Raw genomic sequence first — 14,044 nt, 5'->3', positions numbered from 1 at the left:
ACGTTGAGATGATATATTTGTAATTTCTTAAGACTCAGGAATTTGCCTTTATTTTTCTTTCCTGTTTTTTGCCCTTGGCTGTCTTTGGCTGTCCATGGTCTCCCACCAAGTGTGAGAGTGAAGGGGGCAGAGTGTGTGCTGAGGTTGGAGGCCCCAGACCTTCTCTTGTTACATCCAGATTTAATAGCCTGTCCTCAGTGGCAGGTATCTTATACCTTTGGGATCCCTGCTTTATATAGTCACTTTTACATATATTTTTATTCTAAAGCAATTGCTTGTTCATTGTACGACAGTGATGTTTACAGTTTAAAACCTTACATATCTGTGTGTGTACAAAACAGTTTCTCACCTATTTCTTTTCCATATTTATGTAATCATAACAGTGTTATTGATATGTGTTAGAATTTGGTTCTTTTCAGTTTACAACAGTTGGGATTATATTTTCTTCTTTTATACACAGTTAATTTGATTTCATGGGATGCTTTTACAGGACATCTAGAAAGTTGAGACCTACCTAAAACCCTGCTATTCACTCATCTGCTGGCCTTCTACAAATTCTTGATGTTTCATTTGTATCTGAACCCCCCGTTATATTATAATAAATCCATGCCTACCAACAAACGGTAGAACCTGAGCACCATGGACACTTAGAACTTCATTTCAAATGAACCTCTTCAGCTCCATCACATCAGTTTACCAGCTTGGATCTAGATTTAATCTCTGAATTAGACAAGCTCTTAAATCTTAAATCTTGCTCAGCAGAGCCTGTTGTGTTAGGAGCAGTGCCAGGCTGAGGCAGCAAAACTGCACCTGGATCTGAGGTGGATGTCAGCATTTTCTGTTTCTCTGTCCCTCCTGTGTTGGTAACGTTAGGATCATGAGGCTGTCCAAGCAGCTGAGCCTTCAGATTTCCAATAAGTGGCAGTGAATGACCTCAGACCCAAAGAAACCCACACAATTAGCAGGGAATCTCTGCTATTAGCAGACAGAGGCTTTATCAGGCTTGCAATGCACAGTTAGAAGTGTTCTTCATGAGCAGAAATGATGTTTACCTTTACGAAGTGGATATCCTTGAGTGAAAGCTCTGTCCACCCCATTAACCCATGCAACTTCTCCAGCACTTGTATGGTCTACTGGGACCACCGCATCACTGCTGTTCTGTATCAATGACCCTCCCTGCTTGATGCTTCTTGATGGCTTGAAGAAAGTCTAATGTTTTTGCTCTTTCTGATGCAAAATGATGTAAAATAAAAAGCTATTCCTTAGTGAGCAGGGCTGCTAATTCCTCCTATCTTCTGTTTTACAGCCACAACTGGTCGGGCATGCTGACCAGGAAACTCAAATTTGTCCTGAAGAACACAAAGAGGACACTGACAAAAGCAACCTTTAAAGAACTGGGGAGCCTGAAGGAGACTGAAATGAGTCTTGAAGAGGAAGAAATCTAAGAAGAACACGGCAAAGAACTAGTAAGACCAGGATGAACAGCATGAAGTCAGCCCCAGTAGGGAAGTCCAAACCCTCCTTTTAATTTCCTCCCATCCAAAAGCAGTATAGTTGCTGAAGCCTCTTAGCTCTTGCAGGGGAAGAGCCTGAGAAGGCAGATGAACCCCAATCACCATTTCTCATTGAAACTGGGCACTGGATCAGAGTTTTATTCACCATGGTTCCATATGTGGAATTTTTTGACTGATGTCCATTGGAAGGAAAGCAACAGTGCTTTCCTTCATCAGCACCTCAGTCACAAGGATGGGCCCGAGGCATATTTTAGGTAGGTCAGCGTGGCAGCACAAACATATCCAGCTGCACTTGGGTCTGTATTAGAACAATAATGCCAAGTGTTAACTCATTAACCATTTTGCAATAAATAGGTTTGTTGTTATAAGAAATGCTGGTTAAAAAATAAGATCGACACAATTCAGAATAAAATGTTTTTGACTACAAGAAAAAAAGATTTTTGCTCCCCCACAAAGGGAAATTTTGAATCAAAAGGCTTTGTTGCTGTATGCCAATTTAAGCTGAAACATTTTCTTTTGAATTGACATTTCAGCTGCAAATGCCATTTTAATGCTATTTTCAAACTAAAATGACTGTTTTGAAATGAAGCAGTTTGGTATGAATCAATATTTGTTTCCAAATGCCAAAATGTGATCTGATCAAAATGCCAAAACATGTCATCTTCACAATCCCAGATCTCAACTGGAAGTACATTTTTTTCTTTATAAACACACATATATAGCATATCTAAAACATTTTATGCTTTTCATCCCAGAGCAGGATGAAAAGAGAATGTCAAGATACTGGAAAACTGAGATGTAGAGAATGATGTTCTACAGTCCCTTTAGCTGAGTAATACTAATAAGACTAATGAATATTCTTACCTGCAGAAGTGAGGCAAAGGAAAGGAAAAGTTCATTATTTAATCAGTAGAAGAAGCCTAAAGCATCACAGTATTTTTCCTCCCCACTCTCTAAGTAGTGTCAAAGCCACTAATATCCAAAGTAAGCCTCACAGTGAGTAAAAATAGCTTCCTACAAAGGGCCAGCATTTGGCCTGTAGGCACTTCCCACAGAGAACACTTCATCAGAGTCAAAAATTTTTATTGTTGGCCACTTCTTCTTCCAGATTTTTTACTTCTGTTCACAGTCTGGCTTCTAACAGACTCCTGGAAATTGTTGTTGTCTCTCCAGCCAGGCTAAAGAGAACTGCAGATATGGTAATTTAATCAATATTACCACCAGAAAGTGCTCGTTGAAAACACCAAGACCTTTCTCAAGCCCAATTTGAACTCATCAACACTGCACCCAAAACAGGTTTTTACCAGTTAGATGACAAATAACAGTGAACAACTCTCTTACGTTATTGCAGATGACTTTATTAAAGAAGGCAAGCCAAACTCCACAAATCTCAGAAGGATACTAAGTGAACAGCTATTTCACCATAGCAAGTATAAGACGTGCACTGTCAAAGTACATGTAAAAGCTGTTCATGCTGTATCTATCTGAACAGTGAAAATGGGTCTAGTATCTACAATACCCAGACTGAGCTGATAAGTAAGACACAGGAGCAGTTTTGCACTGGCAGCTGGATTGCCAGACACCAAACCTTAAGATCTGAAATAATGCTAGGCAGATAAGTTTAATGAAATACACCTTTAAAGTTAGGGGTCGTAACCCCAAAGTGAAGTCCATCCCAGATATCCTCATTCAAATGGATGAATCGTGCCCTAAAAGTGCTTGCCATCGACTGTAACAGAATCTGCACCAGTGGAGAAACCTGCATCATGGATGACTAAAGTCAAGCTGGATCAACCTCATTCCCACATAGTTCATCATCAGTTCGGAGGAAGTGCTGGACTCCCTGACATTTTCCCTGGAAAACTCCACCACTGTGCTTGTCTAGATGGCAAGTATGTGCTAATCCTCTCTGAGACACTTCTTATTCCCAGCACACAGGCAAAGCGGATGTAAAGGAAAAAGCATGTGAGCAAAAAACATAAAATCCTGAAAAACTTCTGATTGATCCCTTTATCTGGTAACGTGACAGCAAGCAGGAGAGAGCAAGACTTTCTACTTCTGATATATGTCAAATTACACATTTGTAAATGTATGAGAAAGAAAAACACACAACAACAGCAAAACCCAACACACTTCTTCAAACTACTGATATGTATGTATTCTCTCAATATCTACCCATTTGCACAGATACATATGTATTTGAATTTTGGGGTACCCAGTGTTTTTGTTAGTCTGAGACAATTTTAAGAAAATGCTGGGTAGCTGCAAACTGAATTCTTCAGACGAAGACCATTTAAACAAGAAGATTTCAATCTGCCCTTCTGCACACAGTTTTTGAATTCCTTCTTCAGCATGCTGTCTTCAAAAATAAACAGCATTCTTTGAATTTATTAAAAAACACATAAAATAGTAGATCTGTGGGAAAGGAGAGCAGAAAGGCAAAGTTCTGATCACTGACGACTTCAGTAATCCCAGGATAATTCTTAATTCTCTTTGAAGCCAGTGTAGTTTTTTTCCCCTCTTAATTTCAACAGGAAGAAGCCAAGGACTCATCCCCAAGTGTGATAACCTCTGCTGTTAAAAAGCCATAAAATATATTTATATTTTCCTGGTATTGTTCTGTTTAGACAGGTTTAGGTTTACTCGTGAGATTTCTTCCCACACTAAACATAATTACTGTATCACACTCCTCTCTTGTTATTCTGCTCCTAAAAATAGTGTTTGGATGTTATGATGTTAAGATGGGGCCTGGAAGCAGCAAATGTAAATCTCGTAGCTCTGCTGCCAACTTTTCAGGTGATTGTGGGCAGGTTGCTTGGTTGATTTCTTGGATAGTGAAGCACCCACTCTAGAAAACACCATTGCAGGAGGGTTTACTGCTAATGTTATAGGGTAAAATTTAATGTAATCATGCAAATCTGCTGACAGCTGTAAAAGATGTACTTATGCACAATATAAACCATCTGAATATAGTTTATATTTCATACAGGATCCACAGTATTTTTCATAGTGAATTAAAACCAAATGCCAATAAAGATCCTTGGATACCTATCCCTCCACATGAAAATCTTGTTCTTTTATATATCTTTACCTTTACCTCAGATTACTTTTCAGCTCTCTCTGCAGATAAGGTTCCTGTAAAGAACCCCATATATTCAGTCCATTACTAATTAATTTAGAGGCAGACCCCAACAAGATCTCAAAATATGCAGGCAGTGGAAGTACGAGGAGATGCAGAAGAACCTAAGGATGGTGTGGAGCAGCCGTGGCATGGATGGGTGTCAAAACAGCCACAAGAACCTGTATCTGGGAAAGTTTCCCATACTAGGGGATACTGCAGTGGGGAGGGAGCAATATCACTCCCCACAGCACATTGCTCATTGGAAAATATCAAGATCCCACCCTGGGGTTTGGGATTGCTGCAACATGGCAGCAGAAGTAAGGCTGTGAGTAATTCTGCAGCATTACCCCTCTTTTTAAACTCACAAAATTATGTTGTCTCTGTCCTGGCATCCTCATGCAACAACACCTTCCCTGAAGCTCTGGTTATTTTCCTTGGCATTTACAGAGATTTGTCTTCCAGTGGTGAGGTCAGGGGCAGCTCCATGGTCACTGCAGAAGTTGCCCTCACTTCTCTACAACCTCCTGTCCTCACATCAGCAATGGATTTGCCCCTTTGTCAAATGGATGGGAGACATCAGGGCATCCTGCCCCCTTCTGTCTGTGTGACTGTCCTGGAGGCAGCAGCTGGATGCAAGTCCACAGGGATCACCAATGAAGGTGGGCTAAGGATTTCTTACCCCTGTAGTCACACATCCTTGGGTTCCCCTTTGGTCATGCCACAAAGTCCTAGAATGACCTCATCTGTGATAAAAATAATCATTTTGAATAAAAATGGTGAAGCTTTTCAGTGCTTGTCCTACCCCTGGTCTTTTTGCAATGATCAGCTCCGTGTTCTGAGCAGTGCAAGAAACATCTACCACTTTCCCACTGATGCTCATTACTTTGCAGCTGTTGGTATTGTTTTGTTCACCATCCTTTTCCTCACTCATAACAGTTCCTCACAGCCATGATACCTGGCTTCATGATATCTGCAGATCTCAGTCTGCCTTGGTTCTCCTTCCTTCCCTGACCAATATGTTTGAGCACCTCTAAATTCTACTGAACAGCACAGGACCCAGCAGGGATCAGCAAGAACCACCCACAACTGTTGTTGCACAATTAATCCTGATGATTCAATTCTGGTCTTTGCTTCCTGCCTCCGCTCCATGACATTTGCCCCTCACATTGTCATGGCTTGGAGCAACACAGCCTCCTTAAATATAGGACAAGTTTAAGGTCTCATGAAAGCTAATAAAAATTTTATCATCTGGTTCTCCTTTCACTAACAGACTAAAGTGTTTTTTGTTTGTTTGTTTTATTTAAATGAATTAAATCCCCCTTTTGCCACTCTTTCTCCTTGACGTGGTCCATGAACCAAACTAGGTAGGACAGGCTGCAGGCGCAGTTCAACAACTGTACAACAGACCTTGGAAATAAATATCCTCAGTTTCAAAAGGCAAGATGTCTAAACATTTTTCATTAACATATGTGGAGAAGCTCAGGGAAAGTCAATATGGGGCCAAGGACCAAAGCTGTCGTAGATTATTTCTGTGTAGGTCGGATGTCCAAATGAAATCCACAACGCGGAGCGTGAAATTCAAGTTGGTCTCGAACAGAAGGCATTTATTAGCGTTGAAGCTTTCTCTGTTATTGTTGCTAGAACTTGCCAAGCTGAGAATATTCCTCAGTTTCCAAATGGAAAATGCTCTGGTTGTCTCCCATTATCTGCCAGACCCCTCAGCTGCCTGTCTGCGGGGCAATCCCAGCCACCCAGCCCAGCCTCATGCTACAAAGCAGCCCCGGAGGCAGATGTCTCAGATCCAACCTCCGCATCCAATTTCCTTCTTTATTTATTTTGTTGTTGTTCAGAAGCTGGAACTGAAACGGCATTTCAAAATACTGAAATCCTGCAGGAAACCAACTGACCTTTCTCCACACTAGTCAGAAAGTTGTAGGCAGGAAGAGGAGACAGCAAACACGCTCTGCGTGCCTGCAGCTCGAGTCTCGAGCCCTTTGCTCACCAGCACCGTCTGAATGCCACATAGCACAGGGTAACAACTAATGGCAAATGTACCGCAATTAACTGCTTTAATAATCATCCCAGGTTGCATCGTTTATTCAATATTTCTTCTGCAGTAGTAGCAGAGGACTCCACTCATGTATTGAGATTCTAGTGCTGGAGAAATCACATAGAGTCTGCTCTGACATATTATTGCTTTAAAGCACAGACCTGAAAATTGTTAATCTGAACTTTTCTGAGTTTAAAGGAAGTTCAGGCTTGGCTCTGAGCACTCACTTTGTGACTCAGGGCTGTTTGTAATAAGAAAGCATCACAGGAGCTGAGCATTCCTTGCCAATCCTTGTTTTGAGCCGTCTGTGAAATCTTGGCACTGCGTCCCAAGAACGCTGTGTGGAAATAAAGCTTTTGTTTAACCTACTTGTGTGGGCTTCCTGCAGAGGTGATTGTCTGCCTGGCCAGAGTTGCAGCTCTAGCTCCCCAGCCACCATCATCACCAGAGAATAACCACGGGTTGTTATCCAAGCAAGGTGACAAAGGTTATTCCCAGGAAGATGTCATCGGGGTTGCTCTGGTTGACTGCACCATCACTGGAATGAGAGGTAAAACTATGGCCTGGTACACGTGCTGGGTCCAAGCCTCAGGAGCAATCTTCAGAGTGTCCCAGCACATGCTGGGGAGCAGGGGTCAGCCTGAAAACAGCTTCCCTACACCTACTTTGTAGCTTTGTCCTGGTGGCTGGGCATTGGAAAGGGTGCAGACTGTCCACCACTGGTGTGTGTGGCCAAAGAGTAGTAACTTCTTCATCAAATGAGGCTAGAAAATGAAAATATACTTATTTAGGTGGAATGAATCATTGCATGTTCAGGCACTGCTCTCCATGTGTGCCCAGCCAGCAGAAGATGGGCAGATGGAAACGTACGGAGTGAAGAACCTTCCTGCTATGGTAGAACAGCAGGCTTCACGTCCTCAGAGGTCTTCAGCAACTCATCATCATATCTGAAACTTCAAGACAGCCTGAGCGATGAGAGCAAACCCCCTCGCATGGTGCTTTGTGGTCTTAGAAAAGGAAAAGAAGAAATGGATGCTCCTTAGAAAGCAATGGTGATGCCTGCATGATTAAATATTACATGCCTCGTCTCCTGCTCTGTTGCTGGAGCCACCTCTTTCCCCTCTCAAACATCCAAAAAACCTGTTGGGAATATTCCTGGTGCCAGGAACATTCTCACAGACGTGCTATGAGATTGGTCGGGATGGTGTTTGCTGGCTGGGGGACAACCAATAGTAGCAATTTAACAGCTGAATCCAGCACCCAGGAACTGGTCTCTGGTTCAGCTGTAGCTACATTTGTTTTCCCAAAGTGAAAAGAATGCAGTTTCACTTAGAAATGTTGAGTGGAGAACCAAGGTGCTTAGATAAGAAGTTCCCCTGGTTCACTTGCCAGTAGTAGGCAAACCCCAACGTGAGCACAGCCTGAGAAGTCACCATTGCCAACCCTCCCACTTTAATAGGTCAAACCCAAAGAAAAAAAGCCTGGGAACAGTATTTTAGGCAATGTCTTTTAAATTCATGCAAGTCCTGATTGCTGCACTGTTGAACATCATTATCCTCACTACCCATGCCCAGGTGCTGGACACTTTTGCACCAAGAGCTGTTTCTGCCACCTTTGCCAGAGGAGTGCCCCATTGCAGCTCCTCCCTTCTCTTCATCATCCAGCCAAAGGAAAGCCAAATTGGTAAGAAAATAAGGAACCAGAGCCACCTCAGCAAGGAAGGATGACTTTATTGCCATTTAAATCCTCATTTCCTGCAAGACACTACCCTTTCTATGAATCTATTGATTTTGCTCAATGAACTGGCCAGAAGATGATTCCCTTCTCCTCGAACACAAGAGCTGGGGAACTGAAAGTTTCCCCTTCACAGCTGAAAGGGGAAAAGAGGGGAAAAAATAATGTCAAGCCCTTGCTGAATTGAAAATAGAGAGGCTGAAGGAATCTCTCTCCTCCAAGCACGCTGCTGTCAGCCCAGGGCCACCTCTGTCTCTGCGCCCTCCTGGTAACCCAGACTGGCATTGTGTAAGGAAAAGCACATCCATGCTGCAGTGGTTATTTTTATGCTGTCCTGTACTTGCTGTAAGAACTGGTCCTGCAAAAACATTTTGCTCTTGATTTTGTGCAGCTCACCCAGTTTCAGCGAGGTTTATTTATAGAGAGGAAAAGGACAGATGAAGAGCTCACAGGTCTCTCCAAGATGGAAAAAAATAATAATAATAAAAATAAATAAATAAAAAAATTAACTATGCTTCTATTATTTTCATGCTGAATTATTTTAACCGAACTAAATGTTAAAACAATCACAGTAAGGTAGAAAATATTCAGCATAAAAAACAAGAGCTAAAGCCCATGGCAATAAAAATCTACTGATCACATCTGCAACATTCAGATTTAGATTGCAATTTAGATGACAGCATTTTCTGCCATATGTCAATACATATACATAAGAATATACATGTATATTTATACTTGTATATGTGTACAGAAATATATGTAAGTATGAAAAAAATTAATCACCAGCCATCCACCACCAGAGGGCAGGCAAAGTATATGTAAATCAGTCATCCTAACGTGTTCCCTGCACATGTCAGTGAATGAATTTTTCAGTGGCCGGAAAGGTATTGCCAGTGTTTTCTTTGACCATCTCCAATGACTTTATTATCTTGAATCTTGAGCCTTACGACATCCTCATGTTGCACAATGTGCTTTCCTTTTTTATTATCATTATTAAGTAAAAAACTCTCTGCATTTTTCAAGGATGAAAGCTGGGAGCGGTGCACCATGAGGTAACCACAGGGAGCATCGCATGAATGGTGAGAAACTTCCTCAGTGCTAAGGCTGAAAGGGGAGAGGACATTGCCATGTGTGTATCTGGAGAAAGCAATAGGTCAGGGGGAGCTGTAAATATCCACTTTTCAGTAAATATAACCTAATATTACTCCTTCACAATCAGCAGATATCCACTGATGCACAGCAAAGGGACTGGTCCCTTTTGGGGTGTATTAAAAATCGATTAAGAGTGTATCACTTGACAGCAGAAAATGAACGAAATTGAGATCCAGCAAGGCTGATGTGAACCATTAAGCAACGTGGGCATTCCCTTCATCCTGAATGCTAGAAACATCTCATTTCATCAATTTACATGTGAGGTTGGTAAGCCAACCTTCTAGATATATACAATTAGCAAAAAGAAGAGCTTCTCTCCCTTTCATAATATAGAAAGGATAAAAATATGGGAGTCTAGTCACCAGAAAGTAAATCCTAAAAAGCTCACTCCTCCAAACAGGGCATGCTTATGGTATGGCATGGAAAGGCAATGACTTTCTAGATGTGATGGACCATGAGCTCTGTTAAGACCATGGACTAAATCCCAGTCAGAATCATTCCAGAAATACCAGTTCCCAAGTGGCTTCTCCCAAGGAAATTTGGAAATCATTTTAAGTGACTGATATGTCCTACCTGGGCTGGAAAGCTGGTTATACCCACACCACCAAAAAATCCAGTTGGTCCTCTATCTCCTGCCTGTGAGAGAGACTTGTTTCCTTTCCTGCTGAAGCTGTGTCTGTGTTAGTCACTCCTCACCCCTATTGTGCTCACAGTAGAAAGTGGGAGCTCCCCATGGGTGATTCATCTGCCCTATCTTTGATGTCTGCTGGAGAACAAAATGAATCACGATCAAGGACTCCCATTTCACCCCTGTGAGCTGTGCAGTATATCAAGATGAGTGGCTTGCTTGATAGATGCAGACCTTGCAGATGTCTACATTTGATCAGAGCTATCTCTTTTGTCTCTGACATCATTCTGGGGTTACACATTTGTGTAAGGAAAAGGAGACCAGGAGTTTACTCAGCTCTTCAATGCTGCTGCCATGGGTTCTTCTGTATGTGCTTGGCTGGGAACTGGTGATACAAATTTAAGCAAAATTGTATGTGCTTCTAAATTCTCCATATTTCATCATTCCGGTGCACTAAAGCTCTCAGTGGAAATGCAGCCTGTGCAATGGCTTTAAAGATTTTGCTGAGTGCTTCCAACCTCTGAAATCTGGAAGGCAGTGTTCAGCATCGAATTAAATGCTCACTGTTTGGAACAATCTGAGACTGATAATCAGGGTTAAAAAGGCAAAATTTCCTTCAAGTCGTTGTCCTGTGTCTGCTTTCTCTCTCCATTGAAATACCTCCATCATCCCCGCACATTTCCCAATGTACCCCCCACTTCATTATTTGGTGTGGAGGGGTTGCTAGATGGTGCAGGTGCCTTCCTCCTCCTTTTTTTTTGTTTCAGCAAAAGCACTGTGGAAAGGGACTGCTGTGAAGTACTGTGTCAGCACTGCAAGGAGCACGCCGAGGGACTAAGCCAGGGTTTCAATGTTTTTCCTTCATGCAAAATATCCAAAATACATCATTGAGTGCTGCATTAGATTACTCAAGGAAAGTCAGCATTTGTACAGAAAGCACAGACGTTTTGGAAATAATCCAGAATCCAGCTGTGGGCTATTAAAAAAAAATAAAAATCAATACATGATGACGTAGGGATGGATCAAGGGGCTATGGGAAGGATCAAAGGGTTTAAGGAACATGACAAAAATAGAGCATTTCTAAGTCATTTCTTCTATCCCTAGGATTATGATTGCAAACATTTTTTTTTTTCTTTTCTTTTTCTTTTTTTATTTTTTTCAGGGTTTGCCTGAAAAAATCAGCACAGAAAGAGCAAAGGACAGGGCAGATCACACTCTTGACCAACTGTAGAGAAACACTTTCCACAAGAGCTGAAAATTACTCGTTTCATGATCAGCTTCAAGACCTTGCAGATATAATGCCAGTAATCCCTTTACTACAGCTTCCCTGCAGAAAGATACCACCTACCCAAAGCAAACAGGGAAAGAAAAGGGACAATAGAAAAGGGAAAACTGATTGTCAACAGTGGTTGGTAGCTTAAAGTCATTTTGGCAAGGTCTGAGTCAACACTGGGGACTAAAAACACCAAGGGAGAGACTGGCTTTCCTCTTTATTTCCCCGCTCAAAAGAAAATGAAAAGAATGAAGAAAAGTGGATGATATTTCAGTTTGAATTGACTGGGGGATCTAAAAGGGAGAGAGATGATCTTTGACAGAGCCAGCAGAGCAAACTGTTCTCCTGCCTGTTGGCACCACCTGATTCATAGCTCCTCGTGTTACTGCAGAGATATGAGAAGTATTTGCAAGAGAAACCACATCAGACTCATCTGGTTTTGCCATTTCAAGATAAACCAGATCTGTCACATGGAGCACAGCTCCCTGAACCTGTTGATAAAGCTTGGGACATTTGAAGTGCCAGCTAGAAGAGGGCCCTGGAGATGGTAGAGGAGCAGGCAAAGCCCAGAGATGCTTGAAAAAGCGTGGGTCGGATGCTGCTGGACGAAGACTGCCACCAGCCATCAGAGCCGGCAGGCCAAGTGCAAGGCAAAAAGTCCCTGCCCTTATTTTTGTCTTCTCAAGATCCAGCAACTTTCCTGCAAGCCACACCTCAGAAGTCACTGGGGACGGGTGTGAGTCTGAGGCTCAGTCATCGGAAAGTAAAACCAGAGGATGCTGGAGACACTTTTAGCCCTCTACAATCCAAACATGAATCCTGCTTGCCTCATTCCCCTAAAAATTGTGGGAGTCTCTGAAACTCCTGAGCTATCCTTTTTCTTGCTCACGTTTTCCCTCCCTTTTTCTCTTGTTGTCTCATGGCTTCATGTTCCAGCAGCCTCCGTATCTGGCTGCCATTTCCTCCCCAGCTGTACTTTTTTTTTATCTCCTGCAGTCTCTCACTCTGCAGAAGACCCTTTATTGCCAAACCACCTCATCTAAATCCTGCCGTGATACCTGCTCACACTGAGAGTTTCAACAATATCTGTCATTCATGTGGTGTCCAGTGTCCCTCAAACACCACAAACATCCCAAGCACCATTACGTGCATTTCATTTTTTTGTCCAATTCTGGAGCACTGCCTGAATCCCACTGTGCCTTGGGATGGGCAGCCAAACAGCAGTGACAAGATGAGCCAGGAGAATGCCAACCCTGAAAAACAATGATTTGTAGAATGGACACTGCTGACCATTTCCTAAAAATTTACATCTGGCTGGAAGGGCGAGTCTGGAATGTCCCAGGAGAACTGGCCACGCATTTTTCACTCTGGTTTTCAGATTAATTTTGCAGATGCTTTTAGGTTACTGGTAGTAGGGTTAGAGTAGCTAAAGGATATCTCCTTTGCAGTTGTAAGTCTTCAGCTTGCAACAGGAATGTCTTCATGGTCCAAGGTCAGGTTAACCATTACCATAACCTGGGGAAGGTTATGGTTGGTACCAGAGGGCAGTAAATAACATTCAGAAAGGTGCTCATCCCCCTGGGCTCTGCTCTGCTGAGGCCACCCCTCGAGTGCTGGGTTCAGCTTTGGGCCCCTCACTCCCAGAAGGACATCGAGGCCCTGGAGCGTGGCCAGAGAAGGGCTCCGAAGCTGGGGAAGGGCCTGGGACACAAGTCCTGTGAGGAGCGGCTGAGGGACCTGTGGGGGGTTTGGGCTGGAGAAGAGGAGGCTCAGGGCAGAGCTTATTGCTCTCTGCAACTGCCTGAAAGGAAGGGGTGGGGAGCTGGGGGGCGGCCTCTGCTCACAGGGAACCAGGGCCAGGAGCAGAGGGAACGGCCTCGAGTTGTGCCAGGGGAGGCTCAGGTTGGCAATGAGGAGACATTTCTGCTCAGCAAGAGCGGTCAGGCCTTGGGACGGGCTGCCCAGGGAGGTGGGGGAGTCCCCGTCCCTGGGGGTGTTCAAGGAGAGGTTGGACGTGGTGCTTGGGGACAGGGTTTGGTGGTGACATTGGTGGTAGGAGGTGGTTGGAGCAGGTGATCTTGGAGGGCTTCTCCAACCTTCATGATTCTGTGATTCTGTGAGATGCCAAGAGCAGTGTCTTCCTCAGAAACAACTCAAGACAGAGTCCTGAAAGCTGTAGGCACCATAGGATGAAGCTGAGGACAGGAACCACAGCTACCCTGGTGACCTGCACAGCCCCTGTCCTGCTCCCTACTACTGTCAGCACCAAGGCAAGCCAAAATCCCAGTGTGTAAAGCATCAGCAAGCTCCCAGCGGCAAAATTCCCCAAGGAGCAACAGGAAAAGAAAAAGAGTGAAGAGATCAGAAATCTTGGCCCTCTCTTTCCTCATGCTTTTTTTTTTTTTTTTTTTTTTTTTTTTTAAAGAACAGGCTATAATCAGAGCTGAAGGAAACGAAGCAGAAATATCAAACTTTGTTTAGTCTGGGGAAATATCATTTATAATTAGAGATGGGCATCCTGTTGACATGATACAACCTATTTTAAGCGTGAGGTGAGCACGTGGTCAACTGC

General features: G+C 43.1%; 1 protein-coding gene across 1 annotated transcript in view; it reads left to right on the top strand.

Annotated features, from left to right (window-relative positions):
* The window catches only part of GUCY2F (guanylate cyclase 2F, retinal), a gene marked incomplete at both ends in the record, with an annotated part of 44,616 nt that extends 43,171 nt beyond the window's left edge, over positions 1 to 1,445 (top strand). Inside the window, one exon of the mRNA XM_084305847.1 lies at positions 1,307 to 1,445. Coding sequence (XP_084161973.1) covers positions 1,307 to 1,445 — 139 coding nt within the window. The remainder of the gene's footprint in view (positions 1 to 1,306) is intronic.
* Between the last annotated feature and the right edge of the window lie 12,599 nt (positions 1,446 to 14,044).

The sequence above is a fragment of the Netta rufina genome, assembly GCF_964035555.1.
Source record: "Netta rufina genome assembly, chromosome: 1".
Lineage (NCBI taxonomy): Eukaryota > Metazoa > Chordata > Aves > Anseriformes > Anatidae > Netta > Netta rufina.
Note: the sequence above shows the minus strand (reverse complement) of the source record. Positions and strands in the feature narration are given on the sequence as shown.